This window comes from Chanos chanos, chromosome 11 (genome assembly GCF_902362185.1).
Source record: "Chanos chanos chromosome 11, fChaCha1.1, whole genome shotgun sequence".
Lineage (NCBI taxonomy): Eukaryota > Metazoa > Chordata > Actinopteri > Gonorynchiformes > Chanidae > Chanos > Chanos chanos.
In genome coordinates, this window is record NC_044505.1 from 1,990,001 (window position 1) to 2,002,446 (window position 12,446).

Here is a 12,446-nt window from a genome sequence, read left to right on the forward strand (position 1 = left end):
GGGGTTTTTTTGTAAGACAATATGGGAAAAATACGGTCTGTGTCAATACAAACACCGGTTACTGACACGTTTAGAGAACGCGTGGTCCTGCCTAACCATGTCACAGTGTAGAGTTCAGTGAAACTGACGAAATTTAGAAAAATTCCCTCAGTGACGTGTGTCTGTTTTCTTTGGTGCAGCACCTGAGGGACGGCGACACTGTTTTCAAAATTTAGAAAGTCTCTCATTGTTTTTTTTTGTTTAGTATCAGATAAGGAGACGTTTGTAATACTGTGATCTCGTGTTGTGAGGTTGACCCTATAGCTCCTGTCTCGTTTGTACACGCGTGAACCTTGTCTGACGAGCTTTGTTTTTGTTTGTTTCGTTTGTACACGCGTGAACCTTGTCTGACGAGCTATGTTTTTGTTTGTTTCGTTTGTACACGCGTGAACCTTGTTTGACGAGCTTTGTTTGTTCATCCACTGCTTTGCTTTGAGGCCGTTGCTGCTGCCAAAGTATTCGTTTTGTGCTGACGCTGTGAGTTTTCTATAGAGGGCAATTTATTTATTCTCTCGCTGTCTGTTCGTTGTTCTGTGAGCTCGGAGGAGAACTCGGTTATGGAGCAAAATTACGTCAAAAAAAGACCCCAGTACTATTATAGTCATATCAAACAAAGAGCACATGGGAGTAAGGAGACAGATAGATACAGAGAGAGAGAGAGAGAGACAGAGAGAGAGAGAGAGAGAGAAAAGAACAACTAGCTATCAAGACATCTCCGTCCAGGTAATTGGGAGTGATGGGTGCCTTCAGACGACTGTGTGCATATTACATGAAGATCATGGTTTGGTTTCGTCGCCCTGCCGTTCCAGGGCCCCGTTTCCGTTAAAAGCCTCGTTCCGCTCTCCGTCCTGATTCTGCCTGACAAGCTCTCACGACAGCAGCGCCTCACCGGGTTAGATTTACAGCCCAGCGGAGTCACGGGCACCGCACTTCAAACGGTTTCAGTGCCCAAACAGCCTCTAAATAAGTAATGACACTTAAGGACCACTCAAAGAGGAGAGAAGACAGAAAAAGAAAGGGAAAGGGTGAGAAGGGGAGAGGACTCTTTCTCTCTCTCTCTTTCTCTCTCTCTCTCTCTCTCTGTCTCTCTCTCTCTCTCTTTCTCTCTCTCTCTCTCTCTCTCTCTCGCTCTCTCTCTCTTTTTCTCTCTCTCTCTCTCTCTCCTTTTCTTTCTCTCTCTCTATCTCTCTTTCTCTCTCTCTCTTTCTCTCTCTCTGTCTCTCTCTCTGTCTCTCTCTCTGTCTCTTTCTCTCTCTCTCTCTCTCTCTCTCTCTCTCTCTCTTTCTCTCTCTCTCTCTCTCTCTCTCTTTCTCTCTCTGGTTGCTGTGAAATCCTGTCTTCAGATGGATGAGTACAGTTGCTCTGATAGCGGCGTCTGTCAGATAAATTTGGGTGTGGGGGCAGCACCAGTGGGCTGTAGATCAACTCTTATTGTCTGGGACCTGATGTCAGGTCATCTGTTCTTTTCTCTCGTTTATCACAAACGTGCCCCCCCCATTCCCCACCCCACCCTCCGCCGTCTGGGAAGGATGGATGGAGGGTGTTGAGAGGAGAGGAGAGGAGAGCTGTGTAGAGCCAGAGAGAGGCTGGTCGAGGTTGTGATGACAGTGTATTTCCTGTTTGTGAAGATACCAGTGAAAGACTTATATGTTTCTTTGAACGCAGCCTAGTTGAGCCGTATGAATTCTCTGAAGGGTTTGGTTTGTCACAGTGAAGCTACACTGAGTTCACTCTGCTATATCCACTTTGGAGTGTCTCCTAATTACTGTTTAATGCAGTTGCATTTACTCTGGCCCTAAAGGGCCCATATCAGATGTGATTTAATACCAGCCAAGCACTACAAACCAAGCAGTAGCTGCACAGTTGTGTAGATCAGGTGTTTTTAGATGTTGGTGTTCACATTAGTACTGCCAAGGCCCATGTCACATCTGGACCAGCATAAACACTGCTGTCTGTGAGTGTTTAGATGTTCGTTCATATTCAACACTGAATCTCCCTGCTCTTTGATCATACTCACATGAGAATCATTCATTACTGGTAGAGTGTTCCACCCATATAGTTCTCAACCAGTCTAATTTTCATTGTTATTAAAATCCGTCTGATTGTGGTGATCATGTGACCGTAGCCACAGCTTCAGGGCCAGTCGGACACCTGACCAAGCCCACAGGTGAAACAGAAAATCTTAAAAAAAAAAAAAAAAACCATCGACTTCCTTCTCTCCTGCACTTGGGGCTCTTTATGACCCTTGACCTTAAAGGTTAAGAATAGGGAGAGTGAAGGAGTTTAACCCCCCGTAGTCTGAGAGAACATAGGATCAATATCATGACCCGAGCACACAGAGGAGTCAACGGGAGCGAACGATTACTTTTGACCAATGAGCAGTCGCTTCTATAAAGACAGTGCCTGGAATTCTTTTTTTTTTTTTTTTGGTCCTGTTTATGTCTGTTCAGTGGAATGAAAACAGGCAAAATGGTGCTTTTCTTTGTCCTTCGTCATGACAACAGCTGTAAAGTTCTATTAAATGACCTTAGAGTGACCAGCTGTTTCGAGCTATTTTTAAATTTTTTTTCTGAAATCACACAGGCCGTGTCTTAGCAGTATATTCATGCCCTTCTCAAACAGGCACAACAAACAAACAAACAGGCACAACAAACAAACAAGAAATTCCTCTGATGCAGATCATCTGCAAGACTCGTACATTATGTCAACACTGAATACTGATTTATTTTCCGACAATAATCTTTCGATAAACTCAAATATATTCCAGCTGTGGTCCTTTATGAATTCTCCAGAGGGGATTTTGACTAATAAAGAGTCAGAACAGGCAGGCTCCGGTCAAGACAAACAGTGAAGGGGAGAAGAACGCTGGAGAGAGAGAGAAAGAGGAATGCGGTTGAAAGTGAGGTTGAATCTCCTCATGTCTACATCTCCTCACGGTCGGAGCAGACGCCCTGCTGGGAGGCAAAGCACATACACCAGGTCTGAGAGCTGCCCCGCTCAACATGTCCTCCCGCCTCCTCTCCCTCTCCTTCAGAAACGACCGGCGAGCCTCCCTCGGCTGGGACGCGGGGGGAACATCTCTGTCTCTACGTTCTTTGAATGTTGAGGGTCCGGAGAGACTCAGGAAAAACACTGCTTCACCAACTGGTCCTTAATTCAGCCAGTACCCCGCTGGTCTCAGCTATGTGCCGAGAGAGAGAGAGAGAGAAAAAGAAGACTCTTCCTGACAGGAAGAGGGGGCCCAGCCGTGTGGGGACTCCCCTTGAAAATGGAGTGGCTTTTAATTCTGGCCCCCAACTGTTTTACTATTGGTTCCTTTTCTGGATGAGACGTCCAGCTGACGGAGTTATTTACACTGCACGAACCCAGTGCTCTCCATCCACAGCCCCGCCTCTGGCCGACCGTCTCAACGCGTCTATTTTTGTGTTTTGTCTAAGGTTTTTTTTTTTTTATAACAACACTTTTCATTGTTCTTTCTTTAGGGGGCGGGTAAAGTGTTTGTGTAAGGGACAGAGAGGTTAGTGTCTGCCTACAGATGTATGGGGTAAAAATATCATTTTCCTCTATTTCTTCATGCGCAAGACAATATATTTATTTATCCAGGAAAGGAAAACAATAAAATTTATGGACTCTGTTAACTCTCCTGTCAGCTTCAGTTACCATAGCGCGTGTCCAGGAGTTGTGAAGAACAGCGTTTTGGACGAGGTCTGATGACAATATTTCACCCTTCAACAAATTTTCACCCCCCCCCTCCTCCTTTTTTTTTTCTTTTTCCCCCCCGCCTGCTCTCACTCAGAGTATAGACCCCTGTGAGTGTAAGAGATTAGCAGGGAACAGGGGCGGTCACATCAGTGGGTTTTTAAACCAGATCCGTTGTTGGACAAGAGCAGAGTAAATATTTGTTCCCTGCGCGAAACCCCTCTGCGCACGGCGACAGCACACAAACACAAGCTCGGCCGCGGCCCCTTTGGACATGTATGTTTTTCTTTAGACAAGATAGCATCTGCGTTCAAACGTGTGACTTGTCTGAGCGCTTGGGCCGTCACATCAGCAATTAAAGTGTCTACACGGACTGTCAGATTACATTTTGATATCCCTGCTGTGCAGAACTCCCCCACCCTCCTCGACCCCCCCCCCAGTCCCTTACAGTGTAACCATCAAATGATAAGGAGAACAAGCTTTTAAATTAGGCATGAGACACACTGTCTCTCTCTCTCTTTCTCCCCCTCTGTCTCTCTCCCTCTGTCTCTCTCTCTCCCCGTCTCTCTCTCTCTCTCTCTCTCTCTCTGTGGTAGTGAATATGCATGTCAGATTTGTGCTGTCTCTAAAGAGCTGACCATCTAAAAGCAGTTAGCTCTCAGATGTGGAGAGAATGAAACATTTATTGTTGAACGGATATAAAAGGTTTTATTTTTCTTTCTTTTATTTTTCATGATTTTCCGTGACTTCATAAATGAACAGTAACAGTTTCCTGCGATTGAGCTAATATTATGATTATTGGGCTGCTGGAAAACACCGACACCAACAAAAGGTTTTAAACCAAGGCTCAAGGTTTGCTATGTCGAGTTTTTATTTTGTTTCAGTGTGATTTTGTGGGTATGTTGATGGGATCAGGACAGTATGCGTGCGGACGATGGACAGTACATCATCTTTCCTTCGGCTTGCCTCGTGGGAACAGACTGTGTCTAGTGTGTGAGACTGTGTATCACTGATCTCCTCCAGATTTGGGGATCATTTCTCGCTCAACGTCACACAGTAGCCGCTCTTTCTTCAAACACCACGTCACGGTCTGGCAAACAGAACCAAACGGAAACGTCTCTCTCTCTCTCTCTCTCACACACACACACACACACACACACACACGGGGTTGACGTTTCTTTTGTTTCATCTCGACCCCAGTCCCCTAGGCCCGTAAAAAACAAACAAATACTTGTGATTGTAACTGATGGAAGCGAAAGGCAAGAGCGACTTGTTTATTTTCAGTGAGGAGAACTGAGCGCCCGTGCGTGGTCCGTACCCCCCCCCCCCCCCCCCCCTCAACCCGCCCCACCCCACCCCGTGGCGTTTGACGGTGGATGAGAGCGGTATGGAAAGCGCTCTGTGTTTTGTCAGCGTTGTTTTACTTAGAAGGTAATTACTGCTTCTCTCAATCAGCGGTCATTAAGAGACTTTTATAGAGAGGAAGGTGCCACAGCCTTCATCAGCGCAAGACTAAACAAAAGACCCGATTACAGTCCGCTTTTCCCTGCCTCTCTCCAGTAATGCCAGTCACAGACACCTTATGGAAATGATATTTCTTCATTGTTTTACATTCGCTGCCTTATAGGAGCAGAACAAAGCCGTTTGCCCAGAATATTTCCAATTAGTACCATGTGTATGTCGTTGTATAGCTATCAGATGTGTTTTGTTTTGGATTAGCGCGGTCTTTAGGTCAAGGTTGTAGTAAATTATAATTTTGCGGAAAGTATTAGTAATTTTTTTTTTTTTTTTTTTTTTTTAGCTTTTGAAATTGACAACGGCGTCATGCTTAACAGCTGTAAGGCGTTTTGTATGAATGGAAATGAAAGTCAGCTCACATTGTCGTTAAATGTACGGTCACTCCCTTCTCTCACTGCTGCTAAGACACAGCCTCTTTAAAGACCAGAGAGTGATTATCTCAGCTCCGGAGCCTTTTTACTGTCTTAACAAACGGTGGACTTCCTTCTGCTTGAGAACCATCTGGTTGCTTAGCTTCGTACAGGTGAACTCGGCTTCTTCTAAATTCTTCTAAACGTCACCTGTAAATTTAACCAGCCTGTTTAATGTGCTTTGTCCAGTAACCAGCTCGTTAAAACAATCTCCATTTGAGCTTGGCTGTAGTTGCCACACTATGGAGAAGCTGGAGAAAGGTTACTTTTGTTCAGTGGACCAGTCAAGTAGGTGCTCTACATACACGTATCCTTCTCTATCGACCTGTAAGGGGTTTAGTGATGAACGTACGGATGGCAAAACCTCTCTGTGAGGGAGGGGCTCCCAGTCTTTGACGTGTGTGTGTGTGTGTGTGTGTATGTTTGAGGTATTTGAGTGTGAGTATGCAGGAGCGCAGGTTGTGTTAGAGTAGTTTATACTCTACTCTTATCTCCTCCAGCCAGCTGTACTGTGTCTCCCATGACTGAATGGTGTAGCGATACAGTCACCTGGTGATACAGTGTTTGCTTGAAAGGTGCTAGAGATGTCATTGTGTGAACTCCTAAATTTGACGCTGGCTCTCTCTCACTCTGTTTTTTATACCGACTGTGTGAAAAATGTCAGTGAAAAGAAGGACAAATTGTATTTTTCCATCTGTTGTATTTTTTGATAGCGGTAACCTTGAGGAATGTTTTATTCCTGGACGTGAGCTCTCCTTGCGTCTCTCCGGCATTTCACTGCAAGTGTGGCTCAGTTAGAAAAAGACCTCATGGACGTAGCGATGCCTTGACAAGGTTTGCATGTCATCTATAGTTCAGCTGTCTATTCTGTTGTGTGTGGTCAGGTGTTGTCCAGGCCCTCTGTGGAGAATGACACGGGCTGATAGCGGTGACCCGTCGTCATGGCGACAGGGTTTGGAAACGGGAGGGTTAAAGGTGGGGGCCGGGGGTTGTGGGGGGGGGGGGGGGGGGGGGGGGGGGGGGGGGGGGGGGGGGGGGGGGGGGGGGGGGGGGGGGGGGGGGGGGGGGGGGGGGGGGGGGGGGGGGGGGGGGGGGGGGGGGGGGGGGGGGGGGGGGGGGGGGGGGGGGGGGGGGGGGGGGGGGGGGGAGAGGGTGGCAGTGGCTGAGTGGAAGCACCTCTGAAGGGTCAGGTCAAAGTTGAGAGGTCACAAATGGCTGCTTGTATCCTTTCATCGAATGAGGATGGTGAAAAGGCATTTCAATGCCATAAAATCCTATCAGAGCTTAACCCAATCTGACCGGCCCGAAAAAAATCTATTAGCCATCAGCGAAACCTGTCTCTCCAGCCTCGCCGATCGTTAAGTCACTTTGATTGGGGTCATCGCTTTTTAATTAAAGAATAATGTCTTTTCCACAGCCATCTTTGCTTCGTTTATCTTTGTTGCAACTTGTATGCGCTCGCTCTCTCTCTCTCTCTCCCTCTCTCTCTCTCTCTCAGGAACAACCCGTGGGTATTGTGTTTGTGTTAACGACAGTCGTGACCAAGTCACCTTACGACAGAGAAACTTCAGCATGGCTCCACAAAAACAAGCAAACAAACAAAAAAAACCCCCTCTTTTCAACTCACGCACACAATGACACAGTCCTCTGTGTTACTGAGTGGCCTTTAATTTAGCAGGAATAGATCTTGGAGAAATCGAAGACTATGCTGTTTTGAAATCAAACAGGGTTTTTTTTCTGCTAAAAACAGACAGCCTCAGGAGACTCATGCTTAGTGAGCTGGTCTTTTTGGGTTTTGGGGGTTTTTTTGTTTTGTTTTGGTTTGGTTTCCTTTGCCTTCTCTGCACTCTGTAAGGAGAAGGCCAACGTTTGTTTATGGCCTCACTTCCTGTCATGTTTATTTCCAGAATCCTCTAACAGGGCCTTTTGGATAATGTTTCTCAGCCTACATCTCTCTCTCTCTCTCTCTCTTGTGGTCACCACCATATAGTAAATAATAGTACATGTAGTAGCATATGAAGTGTATGATATATACACTGGTGTAATAATTCTCCTGATTGTGCTGAATGGGAGATTTCCTACTCTAGGGCGATACTCATACATGGGCTTACGCGCTCAATGCCATAAAATCCAAATGGGACACATAAGAGGCTGTAAACATCATCTGTTTTGTTTATTAAAAATCCATGCAAACCTTTTACTTCCTGCATTCGTGCTGTGACTGTATTTAAATATATATTGGTCTTAACAGTTAAACGTAGCCGTAAAGATGTGGAAACACATACGCTCACACTGTGTGTATATCAGACACATACCGAACATAGTCGTACAGAGAGTTTATTTTGGTTTCAGTCTCTTAGTTCGTTTTATTCCTTCCATTGGGAGCACTGTGAAATTTCTCCCTCTCTGTCTGGGGTAGGTGAAGCAGTTTAGGTTTCATTTTACCGCCTCAGGAATGGTAAGACGATTAAATATAAATTATTTCGAGGTATCATTTAGAGATTATCGATTGCGTTCCAAATCGTCTCAGTAACTCGGTTTGTTCACAGCTGTAAATTGTATGAGGTATGTTATACCCAAGCATTCCTTCGCATTAATATGGTTCTTAATGTGTTTTCCTCTTTATCTGAGTCCCCCGGGAAACATTCGTGAGAAGTTGAACTCGGTGCGTGCGCTGGAGAGTCTCCATTGTTATGATTATTATTCGTACGGTTGCGGGGAACGTGTTGAAATGTCAATAAGCGCGTGAAAGAGGTCGACCGTTAAATCTTCGTTGTCCTGACGATTTAGTGCCACTGAGGTGCTCGACTCGAAGACGTTTTTTTTTTCCCCTCCCGGTTTGTTTTTACACCTTTCACACTTACGGGGCCAGGAACGGGGGGGGGGGGGGGGGGGGGACTTTGTCCTCTCACCATTTTGATTAATGTTCAAACTTTAAACCTCCAAACCTAGACCACTCAAACTGAAGTCCCGAAAGAGCTCTTTTGCTACTTCAGCAAAGTGCTTTTAACGCTTTTAACCGCTAGTTAACCGTAACAAACAGCTCGTAAGTCGTCCGGATATCAGCGACGGACTCTTGTCTCCTGTGTGCAGGTGTGTTTTGAGGTCATTTAAAAAGAGCCGTTATAAATGTTGGTATTTCTCAAACATATCCTGAAGTCTCAAAGGTAGGAAGAGCTCCGACCTGTCGTGTGGAGTTTTAACGTATTCTTCGAACAGTCGGCTAGCATGTTAACGTACTAATGACGCGTCGGCCAGTTTCTGTGTATAGCTAATAAGTCGTTACTGATCTCAGGTCAGCGACGAGAGCTTCTTCCCTGTCCGGTGTGTTGGTTTGTTAGTAGCCGGCAGCTGGTCTGGCTGCCATAGCAGATGCAGTGTGTAATTGGTGATGATGGTTGCAGCGGCAGTGTTTTCCTCAGAAGTTTCTGGAAGTTTTCCATGTCCACCATCTGTAGACAAGGCACCCAGACAGAAATGTACACCAGAGGAGTGTGGGTGTGGGTGTGTGTGTTTGTATTTGTTTCACAGGCCTCCAGAATGCACACATACACATACCTGGGCCACATGTTATTTATTTATTTATTTTTTTTTTTTTAAATGTGTCTGTATGTAGGTGTGTGTGTGTGACAGAGACAGAGAGAGTATAAAATAGGTTTTCCAACATGCTTCAGAGATTGAAGGCTGTGTCAAAATCTAGATTATTTTGTAATATCATATATTATAATGCTAATCAGAGACCAAAACCTGTAGATCTTTCCTCCTCTCTGCCTGTGTCTGTGTGAGACCACTATTTTAAGGCCTGTGTTTATTTTGTATTACAGGAATGGCAGAACTCCATTCAGAAGAACGCAGGCTTGGCCTTCATCGAGCTTGTGAATGAGGGCAGGTAATTATCCTCTTCCCCAGCCCCATGTTAAGCACTTCTTCATTATCTCTCTCTCTCTCTCGCTCTCTCTCTCTCTCTCGCTCTCGCTCTCTCTCTCTCTCTCCCCCGATCCTCACCTTCCCCTCTGATCAGAGGTCTTTGCTGTCATTCCTTGGATCGAAGCCGAATCAATGTCGTGAGAGTGGAGAATTCCCAGAGCTCCATGGAGTTCAAGGCTTGTGTCGATTGTGCCATCTCAAGGGACAGGAGATCTTGGAGTGTGACAGAGAAGACTAGTGATCCCTGACTCTTCCTGCCACGCTTGGGAAATCAAGGGACATCTCTCTCTCCCATCTCAAAATGGCGTTGTCAGTGCCTAGGGTCCTCACCCCTTCCCCGATCACCTCTGGAGTTGAAGTTCTTAAAAGCGTGAGCTAAATGCTGATTAACCTGACTCTAGGTGTAAACTTCCCCTCTCACTTTGCCAACGCTGCCTGGTCTTGCACACACACATGCAGACAACCACTGACTGTGTGTGTGTGAGAGAGAGAGGGAGAGGGCGAGTTGATTTGTAAGGCAGTGGCTCAGTAACACTCTCCCAAATCATGCGGTACGGAGCTAGAAGATAAAGGGCTAGAGCAGAATAAAGCGAGAGAGAGAGAGACAGAGATGTGGGCTGCAGAGAAAATGAGAGAGGGAGAGAGATGAACTGCAGGGAGCGAGAGAGAGAGAGAGAAAGAAAGAAAGAGAGGGCGCGCGCGAGGGTTTGGTTTTGGTTATTGATGGCAGTCAGGGTCAGTAGGGAGGCCGGGCCATCTCCGCTCCCCTGCTGCCCAGCGTCGACACACCAGGCTCGAGTTACACACCTCCGCCTTCTGCCTGTTATTGTTCCACTTTGCATGGTTCTCTGACCCCATTGACCTCTGCCTGCCTGCTCTCTCAGACCCCGGGGTGACTGTTTTATTAGGCTAGATAAGAGAGGAGTGTGTGCGTGTTTGTATGTGTGTGTGTGTGTGTGTTTTGGAGGAGCGGATACATATGTAGTAACATGAGTACTACAACCACTCTTCTCCGAACTTGGTAGATGAATATCGTCCGCTAATCAATTATAGCTCGTTTACACGGGACTGGCGATAACAACGGTGTGAAAAATTGGATTTTCTGCTTATTTGTCGTGACTGGTTTGAGTTGTTAACTGGGTTTTTGAGCTGCAATGTCCTGGCAAGATTTTTTCCCCCGCAGGTTGTTTAACTAGTAAATTCAGTTTAACAGATATTACTCAAAAGTGTTGCTTGGAAGTTTGTACTCAGCTTTTTCTATCTATTCTGAAAAGATACAGCACATAAACATTGGACTAGAAAAGCTCAAAAACAAAACAAGTTCAGTCCAGTTCAGCTTTTAGTTTAATTTAACTCAATTCACTGAAAGGTGATTAATTGCAATGACTAGTGATGAAAGTAATATTATTCTTTTAATAAAACAAATGTTCTATGACATCAAATACTATCACGTAGCAAAGTCTGCCTTCCATTTCAGTTACCAGTCACATGACTGAGTTTATACTGACTGAGACACAGTGTTGCATTGTGTGGTTTTTTTTATACTTTAGACAATGTGACAGTAGAACATGACTTGGTCTGAAGGTGTTATATGTGTATCTGAGTGGTGATTGGTGTTTTTGTTTGTTCTGTAGACTGTTGAGTCATACCATGAAAGACCACCTGGTGCGTGTGGCCAACGAGGCGGAATTCATTCTCAGCCGGCAGAGAGCCGAGGACATCCACAAACACGCCGAGTTTGAGGTGAGGAAAACACGCACGCACGCACAGAAGATAAAAGCAAGGCAAAAGAATGGATCAAAACACACACACACACGTACACATGCAAGAGGTGTGAATCTTCACTGGTCTCACGATTAGTTTAGATTATGATTCAAAGGGTAGCGATTCGATTGCAAAACGATTCTCAAGGCATCATGATGCATCTTGTTATCCGTGTTTTGTTTTTTTTTAATTAATCCATATGTAAAAGCACATATTTTGTCAAGCCTGTTTTTGCCTATATTTTCATAAGAACAAAATGTGCCCAGACATCTGCTTTTAAGATATTGGGTGTGTTTTTAATCTCTGACTGCCGGATATGTTGCTCTCCCTCCGCCATGTTTCCAATCACACCAGGCACAAGTGATGAATGTAGTATCGGGGGGTAACTTTTTAGTTACTTAGCCTATTTACAATAACAACAGTATGCTGGCATGTATGTTATTTAATTACATCTTTTGAAAACAATTATTTTCTTTTTCTGTATCAATGCAGAATCTTTCACTTTTGCATCGCGATGCATTGTAAAAACGATCATTTTTCCCAGCTCTAACACGCACACACGCGCACACAGACAGATAAAACAAACCAGTATGTTTAACCACCATAATCGAACCACTCCAACACTCTCTGAGTGCTGAGAAACACCGCGTCCACATGTCTGCTAAAATGAATGTGACTCATAGCACTCAAACATTTGCCTAATAGCATCACCCAGTGTCTCTGAAACTGATCCCAAAGCGGTGCTATTATACAATGAAAGGTTGATGTCCTTCACTGAAGATTCACTTAACAAAAAAACCCAAAAATTGCCCAAAGAGCCACTGAAAATGGTGTGATTCTCATCAGTGTGAAGTGCCTCTCGACAGAATCTCTTACACTCTGTTAGCACTCGGACGCATTCTCTTTTGTCAGTTAGAGTGAAGTTATAATAGTGACAGGTCTTAGTTTTTTAATAAGTGTGATATTATTTAACACAGAAATCTAGACGTGTACATATTAAGTTACGGACCAGAACTTTCATCCAAGAGACACCCGGTCGAATCTGAGACGCTGTCAAAATGACAAAGAGCAAATGTTTTCTTTTCGAAC

The 12,446-nt window shown here is 45.1% G+C and overlaps 1 protein-coding gene across 1 annotated transcript in view; it reads left to right on the forward strand.

Annotated features, from left to right (window-relative positions):
- The window catches only part of lrba (LPS-responsive vesicle trafficking, beach and anchor containing), a 232,867-nt gene that overhangs the window by 88,921 nt on the left and 131,500 nt on the right, over positions 1-12,446 (forward strand). The window contains exons 34-35 of the mRNA XM_030787677.1: positions 9,491-9,555; positions 11,228-11,336. Coding sequence (XP_030643537.1) covers positions 9,491-9,555; positions 11,228-11,336 — 174 coding nt within the window. The remainder of the gene's footprint in view (positions 1-9,490; positions 9,556-11,227; positions 11,337-12,446) is intronic.